The sequence below is a fragment of the Malus domestica genome, chromosome 05 (genome assembly GCF_042453785.1).
Source record: "Malus domestica chromosome 05, GDT2T_hap1".
Taxonomy (NCBI): Eukaryota; Viridiplantae; Streptophyta; class Magnoliopsida; order Rosales; family Rosaceae; genus Malus; species Malus domestica.
This window is the reverse complement of record NC_091665.1, coordinates 42070873-42096526: the sequence shown is the minus strand read 5'-3', so window position 1 is coordinate 42096526 and position 25654 is coordinate 42070873. Positions and strand designations below refer to the sequence as shown.

The window sequence follows — 25654 nt, the reverse complement described above, 5'->3', positions numbered from 1 at the left end:
TACTCAAGAATTTGAGGGTCAAAACAAGTTCATGAAATATAGAGTACAAGATATCTGAACTAAATGTACAATTTCCATGTCTCAGCGGTCCTCCTGGAAATTTTGTCCCTATCCAAAATGATATCGGAAATAGGCCAGTGACTCTAAATCAACCCAATTACCTTTAATACCAGGAGGTAAAACTGGGGGTATAAACATAACAGGGACAGACTAGAATATCAAAGAATTAAACAACCAATGAATTATGTTGAAAGACTAAACAACTCCGTTATTATCTTAGGCCAAAAGTAACGAGATCAAATTTAAGAATGAGCTAACAAGGTTCTTGATGATCAAATAGTAACATCATAAAACTATTAACTACTAGGGACCAAAAGTAATTTCCCAAAATGTTCTTCCGCCGAGTGCTACCACACTAGCACTACCTTACCACATGCGACACTTCTAGAGTTTTAACAAAAGTAGACTTCGCAAGAATTCTATTAGGTGATATTCAAACAATACTACCAGTAAATCAAAACTAGTTGAGATTTTCAATTTCAAAAGAATCAATTCTAACAGCGAAAGAATGATGATGGAATTGGTTGGTAAAATCTCCGGTGATAAACGGTTATCAATACATTAACTTATGCCATCAACTTGCCTCAAATCTACACATTTCTTCCACAAGGAATAACTTCGTTTTAATTCTAAGAACAAACGCCAAAATGATTTTCTAAAACGTCGTCAAGACTACAAAACTGCCTAAACTGAAGAAAAGTTAACATATTTTCTCGTATTCGACGAGGTGGCAAGATTCGAACATTAGACACAAAACCAAGAATGCTCACATCACGCGTGTGATGAACACAATACTGCCCAACTTATGCTCTGATACCAAACTGACACACCCCGACCCGGAATGTCTACTAGTACTCCGAATCAAGCTGTGCTGGCCTACACCTCGAAGGTGACGAAGCCATAAAGTGTGATGATGTGGAAAATTGTGAATAAATTTAAACCTAAGAGTGCCTAAATACCAGAGTGCACTGATGAGCGGGAATGAACCCACTTCACACGTGATGTTAGAGCATAAGCAAGTACAGAAAAATGATATAAGAATCGTACCTTCGAAATAGTCTCTAATACTAAGAATCACCGTGAGTCTTTGGTGATATTAAAACTCAGCTAATAATACCTGGAGGGTGAAAACAAGACAAGGGTGAGTGGCCATGTAAGTAAAATACTAATAGAAAACATATAACACATGTAATCCCTCGTTACAACACTTGTATAATTTCCAGAGAAATCATAATGTACCACAACACAGCATCTCATCAATAATATCAAATAATCATGTGATTAATAACTCATAATAGTATACAAGTCGGAGTCACCTCTAGTGACCTATACGACATATTCATATCTCCTCACATATCTCATCAATCATGGCTAGCATGTAAGTCGGAGTCACCTCTAGTGACATATACGACATATTCATATCCCATCACATATCTCATCAATCATGCTAGATCATGGCTAGCATATAAGTTGGAGTCACCTCTAGTGACCTATTCGACATATTCATATCTTATCACATATCTCATCAATCATGGCTAGCATATAAGTCGGAGTCACCTCTAGTGACCTATTCGACATATTGATATCTTATCACATATCTTATCACATATCCCATCACATATCTCATCAATCATGCTAGATCATGGCTAGCATATATCCCATATCTTATCACATATCCCATCACATATCTCATCAATCATGCTAGATCATGGCTATCATATAAGTTGGAGTCACCTCTAGTGACCTATTCGACATATTCATATCTTATCACATATCTCATCAATCATGACTAGCATATAAGTCGGAGTCACCTCTAGTGACCTATTCGACATATTGATATCTTATCACATATCTCATCAATCCAACTAATACCGTATACTTACTTGAATTTACCTAAACTTACTTGAACTTACATGTGTGTCCTGCATTCACCTTTGCACTTCAGAGCGTTCACAGCACCACAATTATATATATATATATATATGCAAACAATTCAACTCATCATTTAAGCATTATTCAATAGGCATGGCATTTTTAAAGCATAAATAATTTAATTGCATTTTCTGGGAAAAACATCAAGCGTATACATATATACCTAAAACCAAAAGCACACATATATTGCTCAAAACTTTAAACAAGGCTATGGTCACGATTATTTAATCTCATTTCTTATATGGCTGCATCTAACGTTTCGTTAGACTGCCTACGTATCCTAAGCATGGATCAAGCCATTCGTAGTTCACAATAATCATATAGATGAATTTAATCTATAATGTATGAGATAAAGGTACAAAAAAAGAAGTTTTGCCCTTGAATTGGGTTAAAAAAACAAAAACATATTTTGTCCCAAAACAAAATGGCAATTACCATTGCCATACCATGCCAACCAAACTTTTGGCAATACCGAACTTCGGTATACCGAAAGTTTGGTACGGTAATGGTAATAGATTTTACCAAACCGAAAGTTTGGTACGGTAATTGGTACAAGGGTTTTGGTACGATAACCGTACCGAACCCACCCCTACATATTAACACACACACACATATATATATTATCCAATCTTGTAGAACAAGGTTAGGCAGCTTGAACAAAGTTGTTGTCCTGGCTTTGGAATATACGTTCTTTAAATTAGGTCGAAAACAGTTCAATGAAAAACAAAATAAGGCTGAAAAGAACTAAGTGGCAGACAGGCCTTGCCCTCCTATGTTCTCACTTTGGAAAGATGACCATTCTTTGTTGACTGGTTTTCAAATTAACCATTTTAGTTTTTATTTTAAACAAAATTAAAAACACGAAACTAATTTGACATTTTTTTGTTGCTTTTATTTTTGTACTTGCATTTTTTGGGGTCAAATTAGGATAAAAGTGCATGTTACAAAAGACCTCGCAATATAGACATTTTTTAAATGTTAACAACATCTTTTTTTTTCCTTATAAAAGATAAGATAATTTACAATAACTCATATAAACTACCGTAAGGAGGATACGAACACGAGACTTTGAGCGCTAAAAAAAATATTCTTAACCAAATGAGCTACAAGACACTTGCCACTAACATCTCTCTTTTCAAAAATTGAAATTATTTACCCAAAAAAACACAAAATAATTCTTCCCGTCCATCCTCATACGAAACTCTCTTCTTTCTACACTCATTCACTCTCTCCAACCCTTAGAAAATAACACCAACTTCATCCTCTTACAGGTTCGTATCCGCGAATCGTTTGGCAAGTTGGGCAGCTACTACCGAAATATTCTTCAAAAAACTTCGGCATACAACTCCCGAACCAACCCCACAAGAACTTTTTTGCTAATGCTTGGCAGAAAATAACACAACGTGAGAGGATGAATATTGTGTGCTCTTGAAATTCTAATGTGTAACTTATATGGACCTTGTCTTCCGTCGGATGGAAACAAATGATTTAGTTAATCCTCTCCTTTCTTAAATTAATAAGGAATATTCTGAAGTTCTGAACAGATTCCTGAATGTGAATTCTACTGATTACAAATATAAGTTGATAATATGACACACTATATATGCTGAAATAATATGCATCGATTTAAGAACACAAGTATTGATCGAACTACTTGAACTGGCCTAGAAGAGGTACTTCATCCGTTATCTTGTTATTCCCCATTTCTCTCAGCTGGGCAAGATGCACAGCCCGTGCCCTCTTTTCATGATGGCGGCGCCAACTTTCTTGAAGCGAAGAAGCTGCAAGATGCTGCTTCTGAGAGGGCGGAGTGAACTTGGAAAAATGCAACCAGTTTTTGGAAACAATAGTTTTCAAGTCGTAAGCCCTTAGAACAAAGGCTTCAACATGTGTGTGGGACTTGACAAACCTGGTCGAGATCGGTAAGGCAGTGAGGTAGCTAACTTCCGATACCCAGTTTAGAAGTTCTTCTCCGTAGAAATCACCTTTCTTAAGACAACGAGTGCTTCCATTATTATTACTAGATCCGTAGCTCCATACAATGCCTTGCGTGATGAATAACATCTTATCAAGCGGTTTCCCCTCTTTAACAATGTAGGTATCCTCAGTAAACATCACTGGCTGAAGGCTTTGACAAATTTCTTTCAGCACTTTTTCATCCAGGGTTCGAAACATTGGCACCTACAGTAAGATATATTAAGAAAAAAATAAGAAGAATAAATACGACAAAATAACTACTAAGGAACACAAAGGAAATTCTACGGTACCCCTTGAAAACACTGAAGGGCATTGGTAGGGTACTAGTTAACGACACGAGGCTACTAAAGTGATGGTTTCATATTGCATGTATCCAGAACATACTTAATTCAGAGAATTAGAGTAATTAACTTACTTTTTTTAGAATATACCAGCTTAAATAGCGTTTGATTAATCTTCTATCTTCCACGGAAACAATAGAGATGATACTCTTCGTATTAACATCGACGTTTTTTTCTCCTTCTAGATGTATTTGTAGCCTTCGCATCATCACCTTCTTCATATGCTTCGGGATGCCATTTTCAGATAACCAGCATTGGATCTCTAATTTCATCTGCAATTCCATATGCCGCCGTGCTTTCCTCTTCGCTAATGATGTAACTGTAACCGCCCATATCTGTTTCACAGTAAGGTCATCGGTTCATTAAATCCTGAAATATCAAAACCAGGAATGAAGGCGAGGGTTCCAAGATGTTATTGGTCACCAACCTGCTGCAAATTTCCACTGAGGTAAAACATCAATAGTAGCAAGCCAAGTAAAGAAATAAAAACGGCAAACAGATTTTCCATTGCGTAGCTACTGGTCTCGAGGTTTGATCCGAGAGAACTGCATGCAAAAATCACAAATAAGAAATAATGTCTTTAGTATAATTAAATTCAATGCGCGCAGAGCCTAAAAGTAAGAAATCTTCATTAACTTTATTGTGCATTGATAACGGAAATTCTTTGCTGATGTTGCCCTATCCATGTACAAACCTTAGATTTCTAAGTCCCCACCAGAAACAATGCAAAATCTTTCTGGGAAAGTCTGCTGACTCCACCACACCAGACTGAAGAGCATCAAGAAATATCCCAAAATCGAAAACCTTTGCGTCTGACGGATTTATAGGGCATAAATAATTTAGGGTTGTGATATTTTGGAACAAACGATCATTGCAATAAAAAGTACTAGGTTTACATCCATTTTGTTCACTTTGACAAGCAAGTTGCCAGCAAGTTGACTGTCTTTGTATAGCTAAAAAGTACCAAAAAGCTCCAAGTACCTAAAGGACCAACGAGTAGTACGTGAGTTAATCTTACCACATATTTGTATCATCTCTCTAATAGAGGTAAAACTTACCAACATATGTGGGTCTCATCTCTATTAGAGAGACAATACAAATGATGGTACAAGTATAATAAAAGTAGTAATTTTGTAAAATTAATTCATACATATGAACGAAACTTACATAACTAGTATGGATGTAAAGAAAGAGACTGAATCCCCATTTGAAAAAAGTCCATGTTCCGATCAAGATTGTAGAACTCTTGCTGAATTCTTTACATGATACGTACATACGAATAACCCTTGGGACATATTGTAACAGAGCAAGAGTAGCCATAAGCTCCTTAGCAAGCAAAGAACTTGAGCCCCTCATTTTTGAAAACAATATAAATGTTAAAACCTGTCAACAGTGGATAACCATCAAATCTAATCATAATTTGGAGTTGAATTAACTAACAAAATGCAAGTCCGAATTTCACATAGATGTGTGCGCGCGCATACTCAGAGAGATTCCTTTTGTGAGTCAGTGAGTATGTTATATCATAATAAAGGATGGACGTTGCGAAAAAAATTTCTCAAGTGGAGCAAGAAATTCAGGTTAGGAGGGATTATTTAGTCTCTATAGGTAATAAAGAGTTATCGTACCTGGGTTGCAGGAAGAATGGCCAAAATGTCCATTATGATGTATGATTTCCAAGGCCACTTAGCTGACATTGCCAAAAGATCACTGACTAATATCCTTCGTTTTTCTAGAATCCCGATCCAAATTTGAAGGATAATGTCGATTATATACATGAAATCTGTAAGTAATCGTGATACAAGAGCTATTGTCTTCAACTTTCTATCCAACTCGAAGCACTTCATGTTCTTATTGACGAAAGGAATGTAAAAGAATAAAGGGTCCACCAAGACTCCAAATGCACATGATATTCCAAATATTTTCTTCCACGTGACGAGATAATGTCCTTCATTTTTCTCATGTTCGTCCTGTTGTTTAGTACTGAAAAAAAGACGCAGCTTGATCCATCATCAGATAGGTGTGGTCCTATTAATTTTCTCTTCAACAAACGTTTGGATATATATTATCAAAATCTTGTGCATCACCCACAACAACAAAGTCACTATACATTAAGGGGTTTTTGAACATTAATCCTTGTAAAAGATTAAAATTTAAAAAAAAACCTGGTGCTAGATTAAATATTCAATTTAATCCCTTGAGTGTACTTTTATCAAAATTTACATTCAATTTTTGTTATTTAATGTGTATTTTTATTTAATCTCTCCATATTAAATTTTAATTTTATTAATATGCACATATTTAGTTTTTTTTAATTAGAAATGAATGTCAATGAGAAAATATTAAAAAAAAATTGTGATACAAAAATATATAAATACATAAGTGTTCAGAAATGATTGTGCCAAAATATATAAAATTGACTTTTTTGTACCGAAATATTTGTACCTACATGATTGTACTGAAATATATTATAATGAACCTAAATGTATGTACCGAAATGTATTATATTGAATTAATGTACCTAAATGTCAATACTGAAATGTATGTACCTAAATGTCAATACCGAAAATGTATGTACCTAAATATCAATACCAAAATGTATGTACCTAACTGTATTTACCGAAATATAATAATTGAATTAATGTACCTAAAAGTCGATTCTCAAATGTGTGTACCAAAGTGTACGTAACGAAATACATTATATTGACCGAAATGCATTATATTGAATCAATGTAACTACATGCTTGTACCGATGGATATACCAAAATATTCAAATGTATTAATATACCTAAATAAAGAACATACAAAATTGTTATCGGAATATATATTATAAAAAAATTAGTTGCCTAAATGTAGACATTAAAATATATTATGATGAATGAAATAAAAATTAAATTTAAATGTAATTAATACATTAAAAGAAAAATAAAAGGATAAAATAAAACATCAAAATACAACTAATAAATGATATGATTAAATGTGCTAGGGACTAAAATTGGATTTTAATCTTACATATGGTTATAATCTAAAACTCATCTTTTTTAAGGATTAAAATGAAGTTTTCTATACATTAATCTAGATCATTTAACAAGGTGAGTGGGGGATTAGGCTAAGCCTTACTATGAAATGCGTTGGTGTTTATTTACCCATATCACATTTTTTTTTCTTAATGTACCATTATATTATTTTTTTTATATTTTACCTATTTCACAAATTAATTGTATTAATCTATATCACAAGTTTATATGCGTATTCCATATGTTTATGTTCATAGTTTACCTATAATACAGATCGATTTAATTTTTTTTTAATCTACCTCTATAATTATATTATCTACCTGCATCACAAGTACCTATAATATTTGTTGATAAAAATGTATTATATTTGTTTGCTTATGAATTTAAAATGTTTATTTTAATTTAAACTTAACTTACATGCTATGGTTTTAAACTAAAACATGCATTTAAAAAATATTTTCTGGATATATAGCAGTGGATAAAAAGCATTTGAAAGAATCAATTTTGAAAAATAAAAAATGAGTAAATGATGCATAAATTAAACAATTTAAATATATTTTTACTTTTAATATGAAAGGCAAAACAAGTATAAGAAATAATTAACCGGAAGCAAAATGAAACTGGAATCAATCAGAAAGCAGCTGAATTGACCTGGATCAAAATATCACTAAAAATATATATAATTGGGAAACAAAAATTACAAAATAATTAGACATATAAATTTTAAAGTACTAGAAAATATAAAATATGGGTAATAAGTATATAACGAATGCTTATCCAAATATTCAACAATTGTATTACTTTTTGTTGAAAAAATAAAATGTAAAATAAAAGTTATTTATTTTTTGTCTAAGTTATAGTCACGACTCATGCAAGTGACTAACGAACGCCTAAGCAAGTCTAAGAGGGCATCTAATTATTTTTTAAATGCCTAAGAATTAATTGGGTCGGTGACCGGTCACTAGCTTCTAGACGACCCGTGGGTTTTTAGAACACCGATTGGAGATAGGATACTATTATTTGATGCGACAGTTGTGGAAAAAAGGAAAAAAGAAATGCATAGAAGCTGAGCTCACAACTTACACATTATTTGATGCAACACTTACGGAAAAAAGGAAATAAGAAATGCAGAGAAGTTGAGCTTACAACTTACCTTGTCGAGTTCTCCACATCACACGTTACTTTACGCTTAGCCATCACTCAGTACCGGTGGCTTTATAGCAGCTATGCGCTATAGATAGTTTACTACGACGCCTTCGGCATAACAAAGAGAGAGAGAGAGAGGGAGGAGTGGGAGAGTTTGGACAAAGTGAATTGCAGAAACTGAATAATCTTGCTAGCATTCTGGAAATTAGCAACTGATGATCACGAGATCCAGAAATTAAGACTTTTCACTGCCATATAAATTAAGACAAGCTAGTCGATCGAATTGACGGAGATAAAAAATGAAGACCAAGACTTTTCTATGCAATGGGTCTTCTGATCTGCTCCCAGTGGCCAAGTCTTTTTCTAGTCGAAGTAGTTGAGGCTTTACTTCATTGATAGTACTAGTAGAGCGATACTACAAGACGTTATACCGTAAAACTAAGTAATATGAGAAGTTGTCTATAACTTTTTATAACCTTATACAAAGTTTTTCATTTCAAAGATGTGACTCTTTTATCTTCACATACTTACGCGCCCCTTCACGTGTGATGAATTTTCAAATCAAACACGTGAGAGCATCTCCAATGGGAGTCCCTATTTAGGAACTCCCACCACCACCATTGAGTATTCATATAAGGACTTAAAGGGAATCTTTGTGTTCCTAAAGGAATATTGCCTCCAATGGGAGAGTCCTTGTAATAGAATTCCTAAATTTGATTTTTTTTACAATTTTGTGTGATAATTTGATTAGGTGCACATTTTTTGAATTAATTTAACATTACGTTCTCGTAAAATATTTTTGTGAACATTTTAACAAAAAAAATTTCAAATTTTGACATCAATTTTTTCCTTTACAAAAACATAACTAGAATGAGTAAATTGAGTACGAGTGAACTGAGTATAGGAGATGAAGTTGTGGTAAGTTTTGGTTAGATAATTTGGTATTTAGAGGAATGATGAAGAACAACATGAGAGAGTAACCTAAACTGAAATTATTAATCTTTCAAGGGAGGCAATATGAAAAGAGAAAAAAAAAATTGAAAACCAACATGAGAGAGTAACCTAAATTGAAACGGTTATCTTTCAATGGTAAAAAAGATTTGAAAAGCAAGTATCAATCTGGACCTCAATTTTAAATAGTTGAAAAGAAAGAAAAAAAAGACAAGGCCATGTGACTGGGACCCACACATGTTTTTCCACTTAAATTGTCCTATTGGATCCACTATTTCAGTCCCTATATGTGAGTACATACATCAAGTATCCGGCGAGTCCCTATACTTTAGGGACTCACTTTCCAATCCATTGGAGATTCATGGTGTCCCTATATTTGTTTTATACTCATTTTATACGTTGATTGTCCCTATTAAGAGCTCTATTAGAGATGCTCTAAGCATCAAGAATTGGGTGGTGTACTAGAGCAATTGTGATCGTTGAGGTTCATACATAGCGAATATTTGTCAAAGAATTGGATGACGTGCAGCATGTGTGGCCGTGGGCTTCACACGTGGGTCAACATGACCTGATACCATGAAGAAGTTGATGTTCTACCATAAAACCAATTGACAATATAGGGAGTAACACAACCTCTTATAAGCTATTCCAAGGTTTTTCTTTTCACCGATGCGTGGCTCTAAGCTTAACAATGAGGCCCAAGTCAACGTTATGAGAAGTTGGATCTTCAATTTTGTTTTAACTGTTAAGAATTTAAAGAGTTAAGTCCCGGCCTGCAACTAACGACAATAATCACTTTCATCAACTAACATTTTACCGTCATGATTTTGTAATAAAAAATACAGTATAATTAAAAGTGCAACTACAAGATATACGACAATCAATTTGCATTTTCCATTATGAGATTCCTTATATAGAAAACTAGATTTTAGTCCTTAAAAATGATTACTTTTAGATAAATACGGTAAGTAAGATTAAAAACTAATTTTAGTCATTTGACTCGTGTCCAAATCATCATTTATATTCCACATCATAATTAATTTCTTTTATGTAATTTTACTATGTTTTGTCTTCCTATATTCCCCCTAAATATTGCTATTAAATGGTTCACAATTGAATGATTTTTTTTTTAATTCAAAATGAGCATCCGGCATTTAAAGATGCAACATCAAAGGAATTAGAGATTAGGCTTCTTTGAAAAAAAAGATTAGGCTTTTGCAATTGAAAACGGGATTAGGCAAACCATTCATGTATTGGCTGATTTCTTCACACACATCTTCTAATTACGATTTTCCCCTTTTTCTCATCATTTGTAGTAGGTCTCTCTCTATTTTCTTTCTGTTGGTTTTGAATGGTATATGGCTTGTGTATCTACGTGGATTCCAACGATTTGCAACGAAGAGAATGGGTTCAGTAACTTTTTTGTGGCATTGTGCTTGTGATATTTCTTATTTCATTAGTTTTTGTTGTTATTTTGTGTTGGTTGATTTTATTATTGGGTTTTGATCATTTTGTCAGTGTATGAATTGTTGAGTTTGGAGTTGGGTTTGATCTATTGCATCTATACTCAATTAGGTACGATAAGTTAGACACATTTGATTAGGTACTATAATGTAGATGCATTCGATTAGGTACTATGATTTAGGTGCGTTCAATTAGGTACTATGATTTAGGTGCGTTCAATTAGGTACTATGATTAGGTGTTTTCAACTAGGTACTATAATTTAGGTGTGTTTACTTAGGTACTAATATTTAAATACATACACTTCTTTTGATGTATTATACATGTGATACCTTAACTTTTTTTCATCTTGTAATTTAGGCATGATGATATGAAAAATCTTTTTAGGCACCATAATCATGGAAGAAATCAAGCATAAATTAATCAAAGTCAAAATTAGTTCCTAATAATTTGGAACATACCAAGAAAGTCGAATAATTAATTACAAGGGCACAATGGGAACAAAAAGAGCCATTAAAGAATTTAAAAATAACAAAATATGAGTTATAATAATCATGATGACATGAAGGACTAGGATCAGATATCTAATCCTACACCAGGTTTTAATGAAAAATTAATCTAATACCAGGATTAAAATTCATTTACACCTTTCTTATAATCCTTATGCCTTGCAAGTAGCATAAATTGTGTATTGATTGAACCACCACATAATCTTCCCCTTTGTAACAAAAAACAAACACATGGTTGATAAGAGCAATTGCTAGAGTCCCACCACCATATAGAGGTCTAATTATCTCACTGCGTACAGTAGACTTAGTAGTGAGACAAGGTCTTTTTTTTTTCTTTTTTTTTTAATTCTTAACTTTATTTGAGCGACTTCACGTCTTCAACAGAATGGCTGAAAACGAAGGCAGAGACATGAAATCTGTTAGTGGTCATCATTCATTGACTTTTTGGTATCTCTCGCTTTCCACAATGTATTAGTGATATCAAATGTCACACGATCAAAAGCATGAAAAATGCTTTAGAAAGAAAGTTAAAAAAAGGGGTTAGGTAGTAGTCGTAATGCAAATCACAATCAATTGGTGATAGCTTTCTCAGTGTTGATAATATAAATCTCACGAAAATGTTAGTTATTGTCTGAAGGCTTAATCGGATCGAGTTTAAATAAGTTTATCTTAGCCCAATCAAGGTTTGGGCTTTGGTTTCAACCCTCAGACCCAAGCCCTATGATACCCAACAACATATCATGTCTAAACATTCTCCTTTCCCATTTCTAACATGTTCTAACATGACTAGGATTGGCTAGGGACAACAAGTGCAATGCATGGATGGTGAATTGGCATCTCTGAATATTCTGTCATCACCATCACCAGCACAAACACCATTATTCACTACCACAATTAAAACATATCCAATACTTAAATGGACACCATTTCGCTAAATGGTACCCAACACAAACACAACCACTGTGAGAACTATTGAACCGCAATATTGCTAGCTCATTGTGAAGCTTAATCCACATCACTGCCCCTTAGTATAGATAATATCTGTGTCAAAAAGAAAAATTTACTTTATTTAGTAAATTATATTTTATTTATGTAAAATTGTTTCATGCATTAAATGCATCGTTGTACCAAAAGAAATGTGTTGGCATAGATGAAACTAGGGGCGAGTTCAAAAAACCGAAAACCGAAAAAAACCGAAAACCGAACCGAACCGAAACAAAAAAAACCGAACCGAATTGAACAACCGAACCAAACCGAACCAAACTGAAATAATTAAATTAATATTTTTTTAATTTTATTTATTTAATTATTTGATTTTATTATATTAGAATATGGTACTTCGGACTGCTGCTTTGGTAGGACTTGCTTGCTTTCCAATTCAAATTGTCTTCTCAGCTTCTCCATCTACAACAAAAATTAGAACTTATACCATTACATGCAATATTTCTAGTTTATATCATTAAGTGCAACACATATATAAGAACACATATCTCAACTGCACTGCAGTTGATTAGGGAAAGCAAACAGCGTATAAAAGTCTCATGAGTTTATTAAACACTACGAGATCAAAAACAAAATTCAAACTTTCTCACCTATGGCCAAGTATAGTTGCTTCCGTGGCCTAACAATTTTGAAAAGCATATCAATATATTCAAAAATATTGATGAACACCTCTTCAAAATTTGCTGGTGGTAGAAGCTGAACATAAAATGTAGAAATTATATTATGTAACCACATATATGGATAAAAAAAATTCGGACCATAAGGATAAAGAAAATATCAAAAATTGTTACCTAGACAATAATCAAAATAAATAGTATATTATAGAATGTTTATCTTATTGCTAGTGAAGAATACATGTAGAGAGAGAGAGAGAGAGAGAGAGAGAGAGAGAGAGAGAGAGAGAGAGAGAGAGAGAGAGAGAGAGAGAGAGATTGAGAGAAAGAGAGGAATGAATAAGGTCGTACTCCATCATCATCGTTTAAAAAGAAATCTATGTATAGTTAAACTTTAAACCCAAAATATTTAAAAAAAACCTTTATGTTATAATTCTAGTTGAACTTTAAATGTTTATTTTCATTATCTTTAAGTCTAGTCGGAATATTTATGTTATGATTGTGTTGGATATGTTAAAATTTAAGATTTCAAATTTTTTCATTTTTTGAAAAAAAACGGAAACCGAACAGGAAAAAACCGAACCAAAAAAAAATTGAACTTAACTGAACCGAACTGAAATTTCGGTTCAGTTTCGATTTTGGCAAAAAACCGAACCGATTTAAACCAAACTCACCCCTAGATGAAACCGTATGTACATGGCCTGCGTTAGAATCCTTAAGATAGGCCCAAATTTATTTGTTTGTTAATTTGTCAAATTTGATGCTTTTAGATAGGCCCAATTTTATGTTTTTCTGTCCTTTTTTAAAAGGCCCATCTCAAACACATTTAACATAAACCGTTTGGCAATTTCATCCTACTTATAAGGTTAATCATTCAATCAGGTTAATTGCAGGTAATTAACTAGAATCTAATCACTACCCTCAACATATTATTCACATTAAAGAGTATAACCTTTAATTAATTTTAAAAAATGGTAATCTGTTTCAACAAAATAATAATAATAATAATTTTCTCCTTATTTGAGATTTTATTCTCACATGATCTCCGTGTAACATAAGGTTTAATAATATTATTAATGTGAGCGTTCTGAAAACACTTCAGTTAATTTATGCTATAGAAAAAAAAAAGATGATTCTTGAGTTTTTTATCTCTTGCAAAGTATCCATTCTTCAGTTCCTTTTTTCTTAATCTTGCAATTCTCGATTAGCTGTGATGTTTTATTGTAATATTTTTTAGATCTAGTTTACAATGACTATTTAAGAGCAGAATTATTCCTGATATGTATTTGTGATGCCATTTTATAAATGAATGAAATATCTTATTTTGTTTGAAAAATGTTTTTTTTTCGTATAAATCTTTTATTGATTGTTTGAATAAAAAGAAAAAACCAAATCAAAAATAAATAAAAATTGCTTTTAAAATGCAGTCAAAGTTGGTCTCCGCAATTTAAGGGCAATCAGGAGAAAAGCATTGGTGGTATTATAATCTAATTGACAATCATTTTAGGGTAATGTTGTTGAGACTAAATTTTTAAACGAAATTGTGTAAATTAAATTACGTGTCACTAAAAAGAAACAAAACGTCAATCGACAATAATTAATAATCTAATTATTTACAACCACATTATTTGGTTTTTAAATTTAATTTAAAAAAAATTGATTTCCCTACCATTACTCATCTTTTTAATTAAACCTCCCATGTTAATGTTATGTTATGCATTTTTACTTTTTTGGTGACAAATTTCAAATCTCAACTTTAAAACCTGTCGACAAAATCAAGCATCCGAAGAAAGTGTGAGAGAGAGTTGCATCTATCACATGCAAATGGGTCCAAGTCCTCCACTTTCGCTATGAGTCATCAAGTACCGCCACATCAAATGAAATTGATTTTTTGTTGCATTTTAGGTGTGTATAAATTAAGAATAGTTATAGAAAATTTTCAAATCCGTATTTCATACGACACATTTTGATTTTGAATTTTGGCGATGATGAATCACATGATGACGATTAGAGGGAGACTGAAATTCCTCTTTGAGTCTTTCCAACTCTTGGAAATTCCTCTGCCAGTCCTCTTTTAAAAGAAAAGAAAAAACTAAGAATGGTTAAGCAACTTGAAAGTATTAGCACTTGGTAGATTAGGTGATTCTTTAAGAAGCATTTACGGAGTCATTTTTGTTGAAGTTTTGGATTTTTGATAAAAATAATGTTATGATTCTAACAAAAACCGCTTTAAAAAAGCATTTTTATTATGAGCATAAGTGTTATTTACATAAACATTCTCTAGTCAAACTTTATCCTAAAAATCATATTGCAGATTTACTTACTTGACACGAGAAATAAATATTCGGATTTTTTGACTTTTTCGATGTTTACTGACATATGTAACCTCGTATGAGTATTTCAATTATTCCCATTCTTAGACTTCCCCACGATTACTAATATATACATAATTAAAAAAAAACATGTAACCACCACACTACCACCCTTTGACACAACTCAATCATCAAGAAGTAATTGATCTTGCTCCCATTTATGTTCTTCCCAATTCTTATTTCTCTAATTTAAGGTTTTTTTTCTTCTAAATAACCCTTAATAAACTGCAATCACTGTGGAAAACATGGAATAATTGCCAAAGATATATAAATGCTACGTGGTGGTCGAATAGTCGTGACTGAATGTTGAATAACCAAGTCGGTCGGTCCACTAAATTTGGCAGATTTGAAGAGTTAAAGGAGCTTTGGATGAGCAAGTAGCAACTGTCACTATTCCCCAACCGTTACGTCCGTGACCACACCTCCCTCTCCTCCATCGCATGGCCTCTCCAGTCTCCAGTCTCCAGTCTCCATCCATCCCTATTCAATTATTTGATTTATACGACTTTCTTTTCTTTTTTTGGGTCAAATTAATGCCACTTTCATAAATAACCCAGCAAGAATCAGCAGATGCATAATCCCATATCAAGGACAAGAAAGATGAAAACTTCAATGGGACCATGCATGGGAAAATTTTTATGACCATCGGGAATATAAATTATGTAGTGTATTATGTTAAGTGTTGTAATAAGAATAAACGAAAAATTGATAAGTCATACTAATAAGTGTAACAATAAGAAAACAGATTTCTAATTAAGTAAAATTATAAGTTACGTAATCGTGTTCATAGTACACTGAAAAATGGTCCGGAAGAAGAATAAAGGAGCGGTATGATGGATCCAACGAAAGTACCGTACAATGTTGTATTTAGTTTTATCCTCTGCATGTGTTTGGTCACATTCCATGTCCGACATTACATATACACTCAATAAGTAGAAGAAAAAAAAAGCACTCTCTCTCCCTCTTCCACCTCTCTCTCTCTCTCTCTACTCATTCTCTCTCTAACACCTTCCTTTCTTGGCTCTTTTATTTTCTTTGTTTGCACTCATTCCCCACACCACACCGCATCATTCTCGGAGCCCAAAAATCATCAGGGCACACAGGCTCGAAGCAATCTCTCTCTCTCTCAAGCAAGAGGGTCTCAACTTTCACAGGTGCGCCTCCTCTTTTACTTCTTCAATGGAGTTTTTGATAAATTTCACAACTTTTCGATATACAACTTCAATGTGTAGTGGCAGATGGTGTAAATTATGCATGATTTTAAATTCTGGGTTTTCTTTGAAACATTCTGGTATTGCTGTTTCCCTTTGTTTTCTTTGTTTTGAATTAGGATGATGTTGGAATGAGACAAATTTGGATTGGGATTCACAATAAAGTTACTTCCTCTGGCACACAATCAAAGTTTGTTCTGTCTTGTGTTCTGTTTGTTTTTTATTCACCAGAAGTAGTAATTCTTTTGGTTATCGGAGTTCGTCAGAGTAGGTGAAATTCAGCTCATCTACTAAATGCTTATCTGTGTAGTTGTTGAATTTTTCTGATTTTTTTTTCTTTCGCTTGTGTGAGTTGATAAAAACTATGGATTGTTTCAGTAATTTCAATTTTTTCTTTCTTTTCAGAAGTGTTTATATTCGGATAATGCGAACGGATTTACCATGATCTGTTGTGCCACCCCTGTTGTTAGCAATTGGGGTTTTGTTCTCAATCGGTGAACTTGAAGTTACCGAGGGATTGGACAGAATTGGCTTGATCGAAATCAGGATACATGGAGGAAAGGAAACTGAACTTGAATGCACCTTTTCTGTCCGTCAGGCGGATTGCTACAACACCGGTGATCGCAGATAGAGAGAAAGAGAAGATAGTGCAGAGGCCCGATGGGCGGCACAGTCTTCCTCCTTATAAATCAGACTTTTGCTTGGAGCAGGTGACAGAACCGGTTGCAGTTCCTTTTCACTGGGAGCACATCCCCGGAAAAGCCAAGGAAGGCAAAGAGGCAGAGGCTACAGAGGAGGTTTCGGTTACTCCTAGGCTTCCCCCCGGAAAGCTTAGAAATGTTACAAAGCAAAGTTCGGAAAGGGATCATGGAGATCAAAATGGGGCAAGATCACCGCACTTTAATGCGTATTCTACGAAGGAAAATGTGAAGGAATTGAAGTGCTCAAAAGAGGTAATGAACCAGAGAGGAGCCTCGGAATTAGAGGACGAGGATGATATTTATTCGGATGCACTTGAGACAATTTCCCCCACGAAGTCTTTCTCCTTGAACTGTAGTGCAAGTTGTCGGAGTCAATCTGACGGTGCAGATGCAAAGTCATCTATAGCCTCCGCTGTTGATCCACAAACCCGGGACTTCTTGATGAATCGATTCTTACCTGCAGCCAAGGCAATGGCTTTGGAGACACCTCATGCTGCAAAGAAGCAACATACAGCTGCACCTGAACAGCCAAGACAAATCACGAGGGTAATCCGTGAGGATACAAGGCCCTTACCAAAGGAACAAGGGTCTCAAATGGAACTGCAACACGGACAATATGAAGAGGAAGAAGAAAGTGAAGGGGAAGATGACGAGTACGATCCCTCTGGCTCTGTTTCGGCAAAGGGTTGTGGGTTCTTTCCCCGCTTATGCTTGCGAAATTCTTTATGCCTCTTAGGTCCAATTCCAGGGATGAAAGTTAAGACTCGGGCTCTCACGTCTTCGTCCTCTGGGGTTGCAAGACCAGAAAAATCTGCTTATGGTCGGTCTCTTAGCCAACCACTCAACAAGGTTATTAAGAAACTATCACATCTCTAGTTTCGTTCATTTATTTTACTATAACTAAATCATATAAATTATTGACATGTTGTATGGTTTTAATTAGCATGCTTGGGATGCTGCTTGTAAGCGCAAATCAAACTGTGGAGTCCAATCAGGTGAATTGCTGAAGTTGGACAATAAGAAGGCTGCAGAGTCCAATCACCTTACACATTCTGGTGATCTAAAGAAAGGTAGCTCATCTCCCTTCAGGAATTCACGAAGGGCTTGTGTATCCCCCTACCGGAATAGAGCACCTTGTGGAGTCAAATCAGCAGAATTGCAGAAGTTTGACTACAATCAGGCTGGCGAATCCAGTCGCTTTACACTCGTTGGTGATCTAAAAAGAGGCAGGTTATCTCCCTTGAGGCATTCACGAAGTGCTTGCATATCCCCCTACCGAAATGGAGCACCTTGTGGAGTCAAATCAGCTGAACTGCAGAAGTATGAGTATAAGCAGGCCGGTGAATCCAGTCACTTTACACACTCTGGTGATCTCAAGAAAGGTACACTATCTCCCTTGAGGCATTCACGGACTGATTGCATATCCCCCTATCGAAATGAGGCCCCTCATGGTGTCCATTCAGCTCAACTGCAGAAGTTTGAGTATAAGCAGGCTTGTGAATCCAGTTGCCTTACACATTCCGGTGATCTGAACAAAGGTAGGTTATCTCCCTTGAGACATTCACGAAGAACTTGCATAACCTCCTATCCAAACGAAGCACCTCGTGGATTCCATTCAGCTGAGTTGCAGAAGTTTGAGCATAAGCAGGCTTGTGAATCCAGTTTCCTTACAAATTCTGGTGATCTAAATAAAGGTAGGTCATCTCCCTTCAGGCATTCACGTAGCACTTGCTTATCCCCTTACCGAAGTGAAGCACCTCGTGGAGTCCATTCGGCTGAATTGCAGAAGTTTGAGTATAAGCAGGTCGGTGAATCCAGTCGTTTTACACATTCTGGGGATCTAAACAAAAATAGGTCATCTCCCTTCAGGCATTCACGAAGTGGTTGCATATCCCCCTACCGAAATGAAGCACCTAAGTCTCCATTTCCGGGAGCAGGGTTTCTTGGCGTTCCCAGAGAAGAGAATACCAAATCCAATAGTAAGTTCAATTTGCATAAAAAAGGTGGTCACAGCTCTCAGGAGGTAACAAGCCATCAAAGAAATAATCAAGGGCCAGGCTCTGAGAGCCCTATTGTTGAGAAGACGCTGTATGTAGATACTGTAAATGTTGCCAAACTATCATATCCGAATTCCAGTTCTTTCAATAGAAAAGAACAAGTAGATTGTGCTGGTGAAGATTTTGAGACCCTAATAAAGAGAAGAGAGATGGAAGAAACTTTTTCTGCAGAATCTCCGTTTCAAGACATCAAATGCCTGAATAATTTCGAGGATGGTGGCAAATCAGAAACTGAAGTATTCGAGTCTGTTGATGACAAATCATCTTCATTATGTGACATACCCCACTTCAAAGGCCAAATAGTTGCAATGAAGGACTCTCTGCTGGGAATTGGTCAGGAAACTGAGGCATTTAACTATTCAAACTCTGGTGCTAATGGAAACCTGGATACGAAAAGTGGTCAGATTATACCTGTACAGTCTCTTCTTCCCCCACCTCTACCAAGATCACCTTCCGAGTCTTGGCTTTGGTCTACCCTTTCGTCAATTTCTTCGAGAAATTCATTTTCACACACCCATACGAAAAGGCTGGAATCGGAGACATCCTCCATGAGTACCAAGTGGGAAACCATTGTAAAAACTTCCAATTTGCGTCATGATCATATGCGCTACTCTGAGGTAATAATCTCACCATCTTTCATTGTCACATTATTTTGCATACACTAGAAGTTTTCTGTGACAGACGGAGCTCTAACGTTTTTATCTACCTTGACAGGAATTAATTGCTCATTTTTCTCAGCAATCCTAGAGTTAGATTTGCCCCAGTCTTCCAAAATTTTCTTTTCTTTTGCTGGCTTCATTTGAAGAGTTTGTTTGAAGGCGATCGGAGGTAGCTAACACCGGCTGGCCAATTTATTTTTGCGGAGGCTCTCTTCCTCCAATTGTTTTTGCTCATTGTATACTAGATGAGTGACTTGGTTTTTCCAGATTTTGCATTTGCTTTTTTTTAGCCCCAGTTGAGTTCTTCTCTTACAGATTCCTTGTAATTGAAGTAATTCGAAGATCAAATGTATTGGCTTTGATATTTTTAGGAAGTTAATCACCCTAAAGATGATCATTCATTTACATTTTGCTACTGATCATTAAAAGATTTGTATATTTCAGTTTTGTAGTTTATTTGCTTGTGTAAAAATATTTGAATTTTAATGAAAAGCTCCTGGTACTGTTCACTTTAATAAAAAACCACATGTTTACAATAAAAAGTCAATCCTGGTACTATTCACTTTACCCTTTATTTTGTCATTATCGTTAAAATTCAAAGTTTTCAAATCATTTTCATTAGTTTTCCTTAAAAATATTTGTATATCGATCTATTTTGTGATGGCTTGTCCCTAGAGCTGGAAGGCTAGTGAAGTATTTAGGATGGGTTTGTCCCTAGAAGGATGAATTCAAACACATCCTCCCTGTTATGCTATAGATGCCCCATGTTATTTTGTGGATTGTCCGACTGTGAGACACTGGAAATGAAACCCCTGGGCAACTTTGAGAGCCCATTCTTGAGTGCCTCAAATGGTTTCGTTAAAAATGTTATTGTATGATCTTCGAACGTAATCATGTGATATGCCAATCTGTACTGTAATATTAGTAATGGTGTTTCAATGTTTGCACAATAATTTTTTGTTTCATTATTTTAATAGACATGAGAAACATGGACTTGTCTATGCATGGATTATCTGTTTCCTCAAAAAAGGACCAAGTCAAATTTTCAATTTTCAACTTTTTGTACTTCACCTTTTAACTCGCTCCACATTAATTTCATATTTAGCGAAGCAACAAAAACATTATAGTACTTTTAATATTTTGATTTAGGTGATATTTACTTTAAAGTTAAACTTGAAAAACAATAGAATATAGTTTGTTATCTCAACTCAATAATGAGCGAGGCACTGAGCATTAATAATCATAGGAATAATACAAAGCAATCTGTGTGGAAGAGGAATACATAAAACATAATATACAATCAAAACTAGACTAGAACTAGGAGTAGAACTTAGACTTAGATTAATCTTCAGTATTAGGCGTGTCCATATCGGAGTGTGATTGTTCTGCAACAATTGGAATTAGACTTGGTTTATCACTCCCCCGCAAACTGACCGTGTGACCACGTATGGGAAGTTTAGACATCAAGAGCGAAAACAGAACAACAAATAAACCCTTTGTAAGGAGATCAGGCAGCTGGTATGTGGAAGAGACATAGCCAACAATGATCTCCTTGCAAGTGACTTTCTCACGGATGCAACGATAATCGACTTCCACAGGACGCATACATTGTAGGGCTGGGTTCGGTTCTTATCGGTTCGGTTTTTTGCCAAAACTGAAACCAAACCGAATTTTCGGTTCGGTTTGGTTCGGCCCAATTTTTTTTCGGTTTTTTTCGGTTCGGTTTTTTTTTCGGTTCGGTTTCGGTTTTTTTTTCGGTTTTTTTTTTTTTTTTTTTGTCCCTCCAAAACATGCAAAACAACCACAATAGAAATAGAAAATATGACATGTTTCCATCTCTCCAGGACGGTTTTTCAATATTCATGAGGTAAGATACATCATTGACTAAGAAGCAAAATGCCACTGCTTCGCAACCAGAGTCTGCAATCAAACAATATGAAACATCAAAATCAATGCCAATTGATAAAAACAAATTAAAAATTAATTATTGAAGTTAATTGAACAAATTAAACTTACCGATTCTCTAATCGCTTTCGATACACGGAAAAGCCGCTTCAAATCATCGTGATCGACTCCACACACAACCTTAATCTGCAATGCACAGAAATAGAAATGTGATTAGAAACGAATTAAATCGAAACCAATTTTATATTTGATTGTTCAATCGCAAAAAATTGAGAATTTGGGGCTAACCAGAATCTCCTGAGGCAGAGCTTCTAGGGCGGAGGAGGCGGCAGTTTCCGATTCCCAAATCATCTTCCCACTCCGCTGCTTCTTCAATGGAGTATTGGGATACAAATCAGCCGGCGATGCCTCCTCGCCATTGTTAGAAATCCCAATCCTCTTCCTCCCCAAAGCTCGCGTGTACTTCACAAACCCTAACTCCATCATCGGCTCCGCCTCCGCCGCAACAGCACCGCCGCTACCACGCTTCGCTTTCAAGCAACTCTTGCACTTCTTTCCCAACGCCATCTTCTCCAATCAATAAACAATCTCAAAATCCCTAAACCCAAAAACAAAAATGGAATCAGATTACAAGCAACACTGAAAAAACACAATCGACAGACACTCCCCAACATACCCAAAACAAATTGCGGTGCATAACCAAAATTTCTCACAATTAATCAAATCTCAACTAATAGTCTAATAGTGTTCAGAAACGAAATTACCCACAACCTTTGCTGCAGCGATATCGCAGTGATCGTCGCAAGCTCTTACAATTCCTCTTTTCGTCGGGTCTCAAAAAGGGGCGAGGGAAAATCATTGTTTGGAAGAAAGAATCCACGAGGAGGACAAGAGAAGACTAGAGAGAGTGATTTGGAGGAAGAGAGGAAGGAGAGGGAGAGAGAGAGACTGAGAAAGCAGAGAGGAAGCCGCGGCGGGGAGAGAGAGACTTTGAGATCTGAAAATGAAATGGGAATGGGGCACTGAGACGGCTAGGGTTTTAAGCTTAAGAAATTTTATAAAGCATTCAATGTAATAAACCTATAAATAATATACTGGTACAATTATAACAATAGAAAGCCTACAGTCAAGTTGGCTGACAGCACCTAAAACCAACCTACAGGTCAGGGGTTCGAACCCTGATGCTAACATATTTTTTGGTATTTATATATATATATTTTTTTTCGGTTCGGTTCGGTCCGGTTCGGTTTCTGGACCTCAAAAACCGAAACCGAACCAGCCAGATTCGGTTCGGTTCGGTTTGGCAGTTTCGGTTCGATTTTTTTTCGGTTCGGTTTTTTTCAGCCTCGGTTCGGTTTGGTTTTCGGTTTTTTTCGGTTTTCGGTTATTTGAACCCACCCCTAATACATTGTTGATAAATTGGATTAGAGGCAATGAAGATGGCGTTAATATTGTCACACCATAGTCGTGGAGGAGCAAGAGGAAGATGTAGTTCACGAAACAAAGTATGATACTAAGAAAGAGCAGCAACGGTGTATGCAAGTTGGCGATACTCAACTTTCGTACTTGAACGAGAGACACCACGTTGTTTCTTTGAGCTCCAGGAGATGAGATTGTCACCCAGGAAAATGCAATAGCCACCAGTAGAGCATCGATCATCAGGGTCACCAGTATAGTCTGCATCGGGATAGGCAGTGAGATGAAGAAAATTGGGGCAATATATGATGCCATGACTGGGGGTAGCTTTAAGGTAGCGGATGATTCGCTTAACAGCAACCCAATGAGTCGTGGTTGGTTTATGCCTAAACTGACAAACATGATGAACGGCGAACACAATATCGGATCGAGTGAAGAGAAGATATTGTAAGGCGCCCACAACACTACGAAATTTAATGATGTCAGACAAGGGTTCACCATCACTTAAACTGAGGCGACGTCCACTAATGGCTTGTGTGGAAATCGGTTTACACTCCAACATTTTGGTGCGTTTGAGAAGATCAGTGAAGTACTTTTGTTTGAGTGAGATGAAGACCGAAGCTAGTGCGATGAACTTCCATACTGAAAAAATAATGTAGAGGGTCAAGATCCTTCATTGAAAACACCTGACTCAATTGATGAATTAAAAGTGTAATGTGAGGTAAGCTATTTCCTGTAATAAGGATGCCATCCACATAAATCAACAGGTAACTAGCCACAGAACCATAACAAAGAATGTGAACAAAGATGAATCAGCATGTGACGATACGAAGCCCAAATTTTCCAAATGGTGAGAAAAATAGTGAAACCAGGCACGAGGCGTTTATTTGAGACTGTAGAGGGATCGATGCAATTTGCAAACATGAGAAGGATGTTGTGGATTGATAAAGCCTTATGGTTGCTGCATATGTATCTCTTCATTCAACGTTCTATGTAGAAACGCATTTTGGACATCAAGTTGACGAAGTGGCCAATTAAAGTGAATATCAATGAAGAGAATTAACCGGATAATTGCATGATTAACAACAAGACTAAACATCTCACCGTAGTCCAAGCCTTCTTGTTGATGGAACCCATTAGCCACTGACAGTGCCTTGTAACGCTCTATTGAACCATTAGAACGACGTTTGATTTTGTAAACCCATTTGTTGGGAAGAATATTCATATTGGGTTGAAACAGCACCAAATACCACGTGTCATTCGTTTAAAGAGCATTGAACTCATTAGCCATTGCCATGTGCCATTCTAAAACTTTATTAGCCTAACTAAAACATGTAGGCTCAAAGAAGTCATGATCAACAATAGTAGCAAAAGCATATTTCGGATTAGATTTATGAAGAATAGCTTTGGCTCGAGTAACTATTGAATGAGTCGAAGCACTTACCTCGGAAGTAGATGGAACCCTTATACTAGAGAATTGTGCAAGTGGCAGCAACTTTGCAGGTGGTGGTTGATCCAGAGAATGAGAAGATAAGGGTGGTGGTTGGGTGGTAAGGACAGGGGGCTGGACTAGAGGCACATGCTTATTTCTACGTGTATAAACTAACAATGAACCCTGAGTTGCAGGCTGTGGGTTAGGGACGGCTGAGACTGTGGGAGAAGTCGGTGGGGCTGCGGCATCTAGTTGTGGAAATGGTGTAAAAGCAGGGATGGGATGATGTGATGGGCCAATGTCAGTGACTGGATCCACAGACGAAGAGAGCGACGATGGCGAAGTAACAATGGATTCTTTATATGGAAAGTTGTTCTCATCAAACACAACATGGCTGGAAAGAAAGACACGTCTCGTAGATGGATCCATACATCGATAACCATGGTGATTCAAAGAATAACCTAAGAAAACACAACGTTTAGAACGAAATTGCAATTTATTATTATTATATGAACGCAAATAAGGAAAACATGCACAACCAAAAACCTTAACAAAAATTATATTGAGAAAGTTTATTAAATAATTTTTCATACGGAGAGATATGCTGTAAAAGACGAGTGGGCAAAACTAGATTGGGCTAAGATAGTAAGTCCAATTTCAACTAAATGTCGATGTTTACGTTCGGCTAAGCCGTTTTGTTTAGGATGATGAGGGCATGTGAATCGATGTAAAATGCCATGTTCATTAATTGAAAACCATGATTAACAAATTCACCGCCACCATTCGTTTGAAAAGCCTTAATCTTAACACTAAACATATTTTCAACCAAGTTTTTAAAAGTAACAAAGGTGGAGAAAACATCAGATTTTAACCGTAATGGATAAAGCCAA

General features: G+C 35.7%; 3 protein-coding genes across 6 annotated transcripts; 1 reads left to right on the top strand and 2 right to left on the bottom strand.

The window, feature by feature from the left end:
- Positions 1–3479: 3479 nt before the first annotated feature.
- LOC103434888 (cyclic nucleotide-gated ion channel 1-like) lies at positions 3480–8925 on the bottom strand. 2 transcript variants are annotated; one of them, XM_070821468.1, is made up of 7 exons: positions 8481–8925; positions 5939–6351; positions 5478–5693; positions 5005–5291; positions 4738–4855; positions 4385–4645; positions 3480–4173 (listed from the first exon to the last, which is right to left on the bottom strand). In XM_070821468.1, the coding sequence occupies exons 2-7, from the start codon at positions 6155–6157 to the stop codon at positions 3643–3645; spliced, it is 1632 nt and encodes a 543-aa protein (XP_070677569.1). In that variant the 5' UTR covers positions 6158–6351; positions 8481–8925; the 3' UTR covers positions 3480–3642. The 2 variants fall into 2 exon arrangements, with proteins under 2 accessions (XP_070677569.1, XP_070677568.1); XM_070821467.1 differs by having other exon boundaries at positions 5939–6293; positions 8481–8922.
- Positions 8926–16279: 7354 nt separating this feature from the next.
- Positions 16280–20467, top strand: LOC103408870 (uncharacterized). Of its 2 annotated transcripts, XM_070821466.1 has the most exons (5): positions 16334–16537; positions 16714–16865; positions 17000–18144; positions 18239–19969; positions 20067–20467. In XM_070821466.1, the coding sequence occupies exons 3-5, from the start codon at positions 17146–17148 to the stop codon at positions 20097–20099; spliced, it is 2763 nt and encodes a 920-aa protein (XP_070677567.1). In that variant the 5' UTR covers positions 16334–16537; positions 16714–16865; positions 17000–17145; the 3' UTR covers positions 20100–20467. The 2 variants fall into 2 exon arrangements, with proteins under 2 accessions (XP_008345909.2, XP_070677567.1); XM_008347687.4 differs by lacking the exon at positions 16714–16865 and having other exon boundaries at positions 16280–16537.
- A 1353-nt stretch (positions 20468–21820) lies between these two features.
- On the bottom strand, positions 21821–22945 carry LOC103408872 (F-box protein SKIP27-like). 2 transcript variants are annotated; one of them, XM_008347692.4, is made up of 4 exons: positions 22688–22945; positions 22205–22514; positions 22028–22102; positions 21821–21931 (listed from the first exon to the last, which is right to left on the bottom strand). In XM_008347692.4, the coding sequence occupies exons 2-4, from the start codon at positions 22481–22483 to the stop codon at positions 21896–21898; spliced, it is 390 nt and encodes a 129-aa protein (XP_008345914.2). In that variant the 5' UTR covers positions 22484–22514; positions 22688–22945; the 3' UTR covers positions 21821–21895. The 2 variants fall into 2 exon arrangements, with proteins under 2 accessions (XP_008345914.2, XP_070677759.1); XM_070821658.1 differs by having other exon boundaries at positions 22681–22925.
- Between the last annotated feature and the right edge of the window lie 2709 nt (positions 22946–25654).